The 11306-nt window shown below is 36.1% G+C and overlaps 1 protein-coding gene across 3 annotated transcripts in view; it reads right to left on the bottom strand.

The window, feature by feature from the left end:
- add2 (adducin 2 (beta)) overlaps positions 1-11306 on the bottom strand; it is a 36544-nt gene continuing 25238 nt past the window's right edge. For 2 of the 3 annotated variants that reach the window (XM_067439454.1, XM_067439457.1), the window contains 5 exons: positions 8914-9030; positions 6478-6564; positions 4443-4572; positions 2958-3026; positions 1-1030 (listed from right to left, as the gene is read on the bottom strand). In XM_067439454.1, the coding sequence (XP_067295555.1) occupies positions 765-1030; positions 2958-3026; positions 4443-4572; positions 6478-6564; positions 8914-9030 (669 nt within the window). In that variant the 3' untranslated portion in view covers positions 1-764. The remainder of the gene's footprint in view (positions 1031-2957; positions 3027-4442; positions 4573-6477; positions 6565-8913; positions 9031-11306) is intronic. The other variant, XM_067439455.1, reaches the window with a different exon arrangement.

Genomic DNA, 11306 nt, shown 5'->3' with positions numbered 1-11306 from the left:
TTTACATGGATGTGATCTTTAATGAATGGTACATCCGATCCTAGCATTTTACATTCTAATATTGACATGGAATTAAGTTTATAAACCAGCTAATATACACACAAATGCATTTAAATAACAGTGGCTGATCTTAAAAATAATTACAACTGCAATGAAGTATCTGGCACACATACATACAAAATAAAGATACTAAATAATAACAATTAAAAAAATGGAAGTGGAATAAAGTCGTGCATTTGGATTTTCTTCACAGCAACAAGCCACGATCTTGCTTATTTTGGCCTTTTGACATGTATTGTTTGCAAGCCACTGCGATCATAATTTCCAGTGAATGATGCATTTTCAATTAGTTTATCCCTGCTATTCATAACAAAGTGAGATGTAAGATGTTTATGGTGGTTAAAAAAAGATTTTAGTCAACAGTTATGCCACATGTAATTATATAAACATGATAATGAGCAACAATCAGAATCGATAGACGTGAACAATCAATGCTTACTCAATGCCACATTCTTTTTTTCTATGCACGTACTAAGTGCAATTCATTTTAAAGCAAGGGGAAGGGTTATATTCAGTGTTCATTAGTGAAGCATTGTGAAATTTGCATCGGCATGGACAGTGTACCGAAAACATGTTTCAAGTCACAAAACCATAATCAAAAACTCGTATGGCAATGTAAAGATCAGTAAATGGATACACCGTGGATGTGAAGATGTGTTTGTGTGTAAGTATTAGTGAAGAACATTTTGAGAACGTGTCTGAGTTCAAGATTCTACTTTCTCTTTCTGTTTCTTGCTTTTCTTTAGGAAACAGGGGGCCTTGAACTTCTTTTTTTTCTTTGAAGGAGATTTGGAAGGCGAGCCCTCTGGGGTGTTGCCCGCAGGCTTGTTGGGCGGAGCAGTGGGCGGGGCCGAGGGTGTGGTTTCTGAACTGTCAGTGATGGACAGAGCCTTCATTTGTTTTTCTAGCTCCTCCTGCTGTTTCTTCTCATCGCCTTTATCGTTCTGCACGACCTCTGTGGCTTTCCCATCTGTATGCGAACGCAATTTAAATAAAAGTGGAAAAGAAACAATACAGTAAAAATAATAAAGAAAAGGGGAAAAAGGCAGTTAAGCAGTTGTCAGGATGTTAACCCATGGCACAGAAGGAGCTGCAGTGACATTACAGTGTTTGGCCAACATGCTCGTTCAAGTTGTGTGCAATGTCTTTCTATATACTCACTAGCGAGACAAGATCTCAGTACCAAACGACTGTCCTACAAATTATAATAGAGGGACAGAGACAGACAGACAGACAGACACAAGGTGTGAAGACAGATGGAGGCCACAGTACAGAGCTGAAAATGTCACGCATAAAAATAAAAATATGAACATTGAAATGAAAACACTGACACAGACTTGAATACAGACAGCCCATGTTACTGTACATTATCATCCCATGCAGCTAAAAGCATCGTTCACCGAAAAAGGAAATTTCTGTCATCTATTCATTCTCATTCCTGCCATTTTTAGATTCTTCAAAAGATTTTCATGGAAAATACAGCATATGGCTAACACTTTACAATAACGTTTCATTTTTAGTCACAATGAAATCAAAATCTGCAATTGTTTTACAAATGCATAACCTAAAAAGGAAAATTAGCTCATGATTTACTGTATATGACATTCTTCTTTCAGATGAATAAAAGTTAAGTTATATTAAAAAAGTTCTGGCTAATCCAAGCTTTTTAATAATAGTAATTGTTGCTCTGTTTTTGAAGGCCATAAAAAAGGCGATCAGCTTAAACGCTACTTTATAAAGTTTTAAATATGGATATTTTTCTTGCACAAAAGCATCAATTCACTTCTAAAGGCATTTGTTAACCTCCCGGAGCCGTGTGGAGCACATTATTTGAAGGACAGATTCATTTTTTATGGACTTCAACAATCCCTGCCATTATGAAGTTTGGATTAGCCAGGACTTTAATATAACTCAACTTTTATTAATCTGGAAGAATGTCATATATGACTTGAGGGCGAGTAAATCATGGGCTAATTTTATTTTTTGGGTGAACTATCCCTTTAAAAAAAATTCATGTGCCCCAATAATCTTTAATAAAACTAACTTCCTCTCCCTCTTGTAGCAAAATCTCTGATGATGCGTTTACTGGCGCGAAGCTATCGATATCAATATCGGCCAATAGAGGAGTGGTTCAACATTTTTCTGGTTCAAGAAGCTTGAATATACGTCACAATAGGGAAAAAAGGACTATCGCAACTTCCGTTTCATGCCAACTTTAACAATAATGCATTAATTATTATGAACTTACAATGACCAATATAGGTTTACAGCATTTATTAACCTCTGTTAATGTTAGTTAATAACAATATTCATGTTAGTTCACATTTTCATTAGCTAAAGTTAACAGCACATTAACTAAGATGAAATGCTCTATAAGTATTTTTTTTATTGTTATTAATGTTAATTAATGCAATTAACTAATGTTAACAAATCAAACCTTTTTGGAAAGTGTCAACAATACATGCACATGGCAGAAATCATTTTGTGTAAACTATTCCTATAATCATATCATCATGTATTTATCTTCATTAATTAACATTTACTAATGTATTATTAAAATCCAAAATTATTAAATATTATATTATTAACATTTTTTTATGGTAATATTATTTAATGCACCTCAGCTGACATGAACAAACAAAACTATTTTTCTTATACTGTAACAAATGCATTGCTCATTGTTAGTTAATGCATTTCCTACCTTTAACTAATGGTACCTTATTGTAAAGTGTTACAGAGAAGGAAAAGAAAACCTTTTTTTTTGCTTTTAGTAACAGGGGTTGTCAACCAGAAGTTGATGATGCAACACACAGATCAGCATGTGGGACCATAGCAGGTGTTTCGGCAGTGTCATGTTCACGTGCACGGGTGTGAGGTGAAGCACCACCGGGTCTCACCTGACGCTGAGGTCTTTATGGGGGAGGTAGTCGGGGAAATCCCCGTGTCATTCACCACCTCCTCCACACCTTTTACACAACATCAGGGTAGTGGGAAGAAGAGGAGAGGAAACAGAAATAGAGGGAGATAAGGAGGAGGTGTACAGTGAGTAATCACCAGCGTTGAGGAGTCATTTATTAAAAATAGCGATGCTGCTGAATTAATCACATCATTTTTTTAGCAGTGTGACTAACTCAGCTGATTTCAAAATAATGTAGCTTTTCTGGTAACGTTTATTTTTTCCATTCAAGGCCTTGCATGTCATTTACATTCAATATCTATAAAAAAATAATGCTGCTGTTTTGTGATTCAGTGTTAATTTTATTTCATTCATTCTATCAAGTGTAAATTTAATGTGTTTAATAAAAGTGTGTCGAATTAGGATTCTAATCGTTTTTGTACCAGAAAAATTATATATACAAGGTACCCTTCAAATGTTTGGGGACAGTAAATTAACATTTTTACTCAGCAATGATGCATTAACTGTATCAAAAGTTAAAGATATTTATAATATTACAAATATTTCTATTTTAAATAAATGTTGTTCTTTTTATTAAGGAATCCCAGAGAGAGAGACACAGACAGACAGACAGACAGACAGACAGACAGACAGACAGACAGATAGATAGATAGATAGATAGATAGATAGATAGATAGATAGATAGATAGATAGATAGATAGATAGATAGATAGATAGATAGATAGATAGATAGATAGATAGATAGATAGATAGATAGATAGATAGATAGATAGATATTACAGTTTTTACTGTTTTCGGATCAAATAAATGCAGCTCTGGTGAGACTTCTTTCAAAAACATACAAATAAAAAAATGTACTGACCCCAAACTTTTGAACAGTAGATCTAGTTACTGATGTAACCTGCTTAACCACCTGAACAATAGTTGAACTACTTTAAATCATGTCTAGTTTGTAGCGTGGCAAGTAACTTCCCCAACAATGGTAGTAACTGTAAAAGCGTTCTTGGATTTTAGTGTGTGTGGGAAGGTTGTCAGGCAGGACACATGCGAAAAGATCAGCGCTCAGGTGCTGAACCATGAAGAAATGATGTCGGGACACAAAACCTCAAATTAGCAGTTTCTGGAAAGATACTGAAATTCAACAACTTTAATTGATTTACTTTAAAGGCACACTTCAAAGTATTAAATACATGCATTCTGTATTTCCTGAATTAATATATATATATTGCTCAATCCAAACGTTAATTCTTAAGAGATGACAATAAAATAAAACTTAAAACTTTGGTTTTCAGTGACATCAGTCAATATTTGTCTAAGGATGTGTACTGTATAAGACAGTGGTGTTTATTGAATTATCGTCTTTAATCCAGTGAGAAAATCAATAAAACATCAATACTTGGGTCAGAAATCAGCGGGTTACAAAACTACACTGCCTAAGTCTAGTTAAGACAGTGTCAGCTCGTACCGTCCTGCTGGCCGTGTTGTTTGCGCTGCACCTCCTTGCGGTATTCCTCCAGCTCCTGATCCGTCAGCTCATTGAAGGGATTTGGAGTCTCCGGTTCCGGTGCGGCTGGGGGCTCGATGGTCTCTGGAGACTGGAAGTTCACATAATGAACACATGCACAAGCTCACAAACAAAAGTCTTTAGAAATGGATTTTGATCAATGAAAAGTGCTCATTATTCATTATATCATTATAAATGATACATTTTTATATACACCAATCAGGTATAACATCATGACAGGTGAAGTGAATAACACTGATTATCTTTTAATCACGGCATCTGGTGGATATATTAAGCAGCAAGAGAACATTTTGCCCTCAAAGTTGAAGCAGGAAAAAAGGGCAAGCGTAAGGAATTGAGCGAGTTTGACAAGAGTCTCCAAAACTGCAGCTCTTTTGGGGTGTTTCCAGTCTGCAGTGTATCTATCAAAAGTGGTCCAAGGCAGGAACAGTGGTGAACCGGTGACAGGGTCATGGGCGGCCAAGGCTCATTGATGCACGTTGGGAGTGAAGGCTGGCCTGTGTGGTCCAAATAGATGAGCTACTATAGCTCAAATAGCTCAAGAAGTTAATGCTGCTTTTGATAGATAGGTGTCAGAATACGTTGTCCATCACAGTTTGCTGCATATATGGGGCTGCATATTCCCATGCTGACCCCTATCTACCGCCAAAAGCATTAACAGTGGGCACATGAGCATCAGAACTGGACCACGGAGCAAAGGAAGAAGGTGGCCTGGTCTGAGGAATCACGTTTTTATTTTACATCACGTGGATGGCCGTATGCGTCGCTTACCTGGGGAACAAGAAGGCAAGCCTTTCCCCTTCTTATTAGATTAATCTTGTTTTCAAATGCCCTATTGTGCTTTTTAACATATTAACTTTCGTGTAGTGTGTAATAAAGCTGTTTGCACAAAGTTTTAAAGATCATGATAAATGTTATTGTCTCCCAAAAGAAAGAACCGATTCTGAACTTCCTGAAGTTAATGTAATGCAAAAAATGACTAATTTCACACTGTAAAAAAATATTTAGAAAAAAAAGTTACCTGGTTGCCTTAAAATTTTGAGTTAATACAATGAACATTTTTTGAGATTCGACAACCTTTATTAAAATATTATTAAAAGATTTTGTAAGCATATTGGTAATTGTTTGTTTTCCCAAACATCCCAAATAGTGCTATTTTCACGATTTATCAAATTTTTTATGTGGTTCAGATACAATAATATTTTGAGTTTCTATTTATTAAACAAATTTCCTTCATTGTATCAACTCAAATTTTTAATTTCAATAAACTCAAAATTTTAAGGCAACCAGGTTACTTACTTTAAGTTTTTTAACCAACAATTTGTTTTTCAAGTGCAGTCTTACTCATGTTATTAGAACTTTCCTACTTCCCTTCTTCTGAAGTTGTGATTACGAGCTTGGTGCTTTCAAGTGCTTTGGTGTCAGACCATGGGTCGTGGTGGACAGCAAGTTTATTTTTGCCTATTTCTGGGAAATCTTATTTAATCCAAAATGTATTAAAGACGTTTAATGCTTAATAAATTGTAGCATCCCATTCATTGACAACCATATAAACATTCACAGCACTATCTAGATGGTTAGCTTGCTGACGATTTTGGAAGTTCGGTCAAATACATGTTTTCACTGTAAAAGAACATACAATATGCTTCAAATGGTTATCCAAAAATAACATGTATTAAACATGTTTTTGCCAAAATAACTCCAACAGCACATGAAGGCAGCATTATTTCCGGCATGAACCTAAAAATAAATAGCATAATGCCCACCTAGGGTCTTCATTGGCTGCCCACGAACAATAACTACATTGGCCCCACTTTGCATGTAAACCAATTGTAGGGGACCTCACATTAGAAACCTTTAAAATAACATAATAGGGGAACTTTAAGGATGTTCGCATTTTTAAGAGAAAGAGTAAGGATTTGAAAGAGTACGAGCATATATCTTGTTTTGAGACTGTATGAATTTGTGATCTTACCGGTGGACTGTTGTCTGTAATGACGCTGGCTAACACTTGAGACCGAGGCCCAGCTGTTTTCATGTCCTGACGATTCTGCTCCCTAATCTGAAATACAAATAATACAATGATACAAAAATCCATCTCCTTCAACTTTCTAATGTATATTGTGCTTACTGAAAGGGGGATTCTGAAATCCACTGCCACTTCAATATGCCTGTATATATGCTAATTAAATTCATATTCACAGCCTTAATCAATAAGTATCTTCCTATATTGACATTGAATTGACAAAATGTAAAATGTGTACCTTGAATGCAATGTAAGTCGCTTTGGATAAAAGCGTCTGCCAAATGCATAAATGTAAATGTATATTATTATAATGATTCTTTCCTATGATTTTACTTTTTATGAAAAAGTCTTTCATTTAATTTATTATATTTTATTCATTTGATATTTCCTTTTACTGAAACACTAAAGAGTCTAAATGAATATAGCCTGTACTACCGTCTGTACCTCTCACTGAGAGAAAGCACATGTTATCAGTATGTTTTGGGAAACCTTCTGGCCAGAACTGGAGCTTAATCAGCTCCAACCTTGGAGAGACTGTGTATCTTTATATGTGCGCAATATTCTGTGTTACAGATCCGTGATGAGAAAGGTATATAATGGGCATACTAAGAGATGGGAGGAGTTGTTGTTCTGGGCAAGCTGGCGCCACATTAAAACAATGTGTGATTACCATGACTACATTTTATCTGAGCCAATCAGAATCATCCACCTTGCAGTAATGCCGTGGATAGACCTTGAAAACAGTATAACTGTCGGGACAATTGCATGTACGGTACGAGACAGGGAGAGGAGGAGCGCGGCCTACAAACTCCTTGTGAAACTTGAAGCTGGCTTCTGCTGATAAAACTGCAAACTACTCTTCAGTAATTTTTTCTTGAATTAATTGCACTCCCGACTATTGGTCTTAATTTTTCACTACTGTTCTTGGGTCATAAGCTGTTAACCCCTAACATTAGGTAGACAGCTGCAATTAGACAGCTTCAACATACTTCTTTGTGTGGATATTTATTGTAGTCTTGCTTCTGTATAATTTTGGTTCCAAAATGAATGTCCCCTAAACTAAACTACCGCAACAACTAAACATGTATCCTAAATGCATATTATCATAAATTTTCTTTAGAATATGATGATTCAAGTTTGTATATTATAGTCTAAATAAGTTATTTAATGTAGTATAAAGTATTTTTGCTGCACTTTGCTATGCATAAGTTCAGTTAAACTCTTTCAATAATAATACTACTAGTCAATGTTTGGCTTTCTTTCAACCATGTAATTAACGCAATGATTTCAGGGTACACAAGGAATTAATGGTACATCATTTGAATTTAAGTATTATTTATGGAAAAATAACAATAATAGCTAAAGGCAATTACACTACTGTTTAAAAGTGTGGATGGTTACATTTCAAATAAATAACTTTCTATTCAGTGAACTTTAATTATGTTTTGCCTCTGTCTGACCACTCATCGTCCACTTCTTCTCTCGCTATCCTTTCTCTGCTGATTATTCTTCTCTTCCTTCCTGTGACTATTCCCTCCTCCCTTCACCGCCATCTTGTTCCTGATGGTGAAACTGAAGCTACATATTGCAAAATTTCTGTCACTACAAACACTTTGTCTCGCACTGTGGGTGAGACTGCAATTCTCTGCCATAATATTGAAATCTGCTCTCAGTTCTGTTAGCAGTTTGAACAGTCATGCAGCAACAACTAATGATAGAAGCTGATTATGATAATAGATTTTACTTTCAAGAAAATATACACATTTTAAGTGTATACATTTCGATTACACTACTGTAATGTAGTACATAAAGTAATGAGTAATGTACTTTAAGTACATAATGTAATGAGCAAAATACTAGCAAACTTCACTCAATCTTTGGCCCTGTCCAAAATGTCACCCTTACGCCCTTCCCATGAGTCTGCACTATCGTGATGTAATGCAGTTTTGACTTTTGGGAGGAAGTGCAGGCTCGTAGAAAGTGCACACATATGGCACATATCGAACGCAAAGGAGTGCACTCAAGAACACCCTTCTGAAACCTAAAATGACAAATAAGACTGTGGCGAGGGACACTACAGTCTCGTGGACTAAACGGACATGCACACGTGGCAGCCATTGTGAGCCCACAAAACTAAAAGTGCATGAAGTGTGCCATTTGGGACAGGGCTTTAGTCATCAGTAACTTTCTACTTCAATTGCTGTTATGTTGGACTTTCTATTCACTAAAGATTCCTGAATAAAATGTATTACAGTGACATTGAAGTTTTCACAGCAGCCGGTGCGCATAAGAGAACAATAATTTTTCCTGATTTCAGTTTTGACTAATACAATCTGCAGTTTCAATTCAGACGTTTATACCTGATGACAAAAAAGCGTACTGTACCTTATTTCTAGTCTCAAGCACCTCCTGTGGGTTGGTGAATAGAGGGACAAACTGGTTTGGATTCTCGATTTTAATGGCCTGTCCACTGGCCTGTGCGATTTCCTCCGACTTCTGCCACTAAAAGAGAAGAAATCAACACAAAAGCAATTCAGTTGACCGAAAGCATGTCAATCACTCCTGGGACATCCAGCCTAATGTTAAAAAACTAAGGGAGGCAGACAATTGAAGGGAAAGATGTAATGTTACAGCTCCAAAAGAAACCAGCAGAGGGCAGTGGAAGCACTGCAGTGAGATTTATGACAATACAATATCTCCCCTGCATTGCAGAGAAGCAGAAAGGGAGGTGGGTGGAACATGGTGGTGGAAGAGAGGAGACAGCGAAACTGTAGTCCTATCACAGTAATGTAACGAATACGCCCTTATTCTACCAATAATATTCTATGATTCACAGTCGGACTATTTTCTGAGCTGCAGCACACTCAGGCTTAGTCATTCAAATTCATTTTCAGAAGAAAAGCTTCTCTGATTACTATAATACACTGAAAGATACACTGATTACTTGGTCACACGCTGATACTTTTATCAATGAAGGACAAGAGCAGATCACTATGATCATCAGTTATCAAAAGAGACACCATTATCGGTTTCAAGGTAGTCACATAATAGCTATTGTTGAATTGAAGATATACTGTTTGTATGTACTATATAACGCCTGAACATGGTGTCGGGATTATTTTGCACATCATTTTAAACTTTTCTGAAAGTGCCATCGTCACAAATTAATGCAGTAGTTCCCACACAGATGTTGACTATTGTACACCCCAAATGGATAAGAAAGCACATACTTTGTGCTCAAAAATGAGCAAATAATGCAAAATAATAAGCCATTTAAAGTAAAGTACCATTTCCACAAACAACAAACATAAAATAATGGTCGTCACACTTTAGTTTAGGGTCAAATTCTCACTATTAACAAGCCTAGAAATCTAGACGCACCCTAGCGGCAGCAAATCTTGATGTGGGTCTGGCTTGTCAGGCTAACTATTAACTAATTTTAGCCTCAATAAACTCCTAAATACCACTTCTTAATAGTTAGTAAGGTAGCTTTTGTAAAGTTTAGGTATTGGGTTGGATTAAGGGATGTAGAATATGGTCATGCAGAATAAAGCATTAATATGTGCTTTAGAAGTACTAATAACTGCCAATATCCTAGTAATATGCATGCTAATAAGCAACTAGTTAACAGTGATAATTGGACACTAAATTAAAGTGTTACCAAAATAACATTAGAAAAGTTTTTTAAAAGTTGTACTTTTTACATTTACGGTATATTCAGTTTGTGAAAATGAAAATATTAAAGGTGCACTATGCAACTTTCCGTCCACTGGAGGGCGCCTATTCTAAACAAAGGCGTAGTTTGATGACGCCAAGGTTGAGCGCAGAATCTTGGGACATGTGGTCTTCACCTCACAGCCGGTGGAAAATAGGACTCGGGCAGAAATCATGTTCATGGATGCGGTTATTAACGTTACTGTAGTGTAAAGCAGAGAAAGACCGAGTGTTGTGGAGCTGAGCACAGCTGCTGGAGCGATTGTTATACAAACACACAGCCGGGACTTTTATTATGACGGGATGGGACACAGTCGCTGGGCGTCCGCACTTCAGGTCTTGATTATAAGGTAAAGCCACTCTGTTTATCATATCAGATACATTTAAGTGTGTTTAAAATGATGTTATGCCGTTCCTCTGTGTGTTCACTCGGCGCTGCTGTGACATGTTCACACTGATAAGAGAAAAGCGCTTCTGCAGAATAAAACCGAGGGTAACGCAGATATGACGTGATTGACAGGCGACTCCCTCAAACACTATGCTGACACGTCCCGGCTCCTTGGTTAAAATAGCAATTTTCTCACAATTTACAAATAGTTAGAAACATTTGGGATATTGTAAGTACTCAACTAAACAAAATATATAACACTGGCCTAGTGGTTTTTGGATATTTTACTGCAAAAATACTACATCGTGCACCTTTAATACAGCTAGAAAAAATTCTGTAAAATACGGTTTTATTTGTATATTCTATAACTAACATATACTGATCTCATATTGAAATTTTTGTAAAGTCATACATTTTAAAAAATATAATACTGATTCGCTATATTTGCAATGGCCACCATTTACTATTTTTCATAGTGTGATTTTGAATAATTGTATTAAAACATTGTATTCATATGAATAGTCATTTTTTTCATTCATAGATATTAGTTTTTAAATTATATTTTGACAACTAAACTAGGAAATTTCCCCGGTTTCAATATCAGAAATCTGGTCAGCTTAGGTCACACAATTGGAGGTATTGTTGCATGGCTTACATGCCAAAATGTAAAACTCCG

This window comes from Pseudorasbora parva, chromosome 3 (assembly GCF_024679245.1).
Source record: "Pseudorasbora parva isolate DD20220531a chromosome 3, ASM2467924v1, whole genome shotgun sequence".
In the NCBI taxonomy this organism is placed as follows: Eukaryota; Metazoa; Chordata; class Actinopteri; order Cypriniformes; family Gobionidae; genus Pseudorasbora; species Pseudorasbora parva.
The sequence above is the reverse complement of the archived record's forward strand: the minus strand, read 5'-3'. Positions and strand labels throughout refer to the sequence as shown.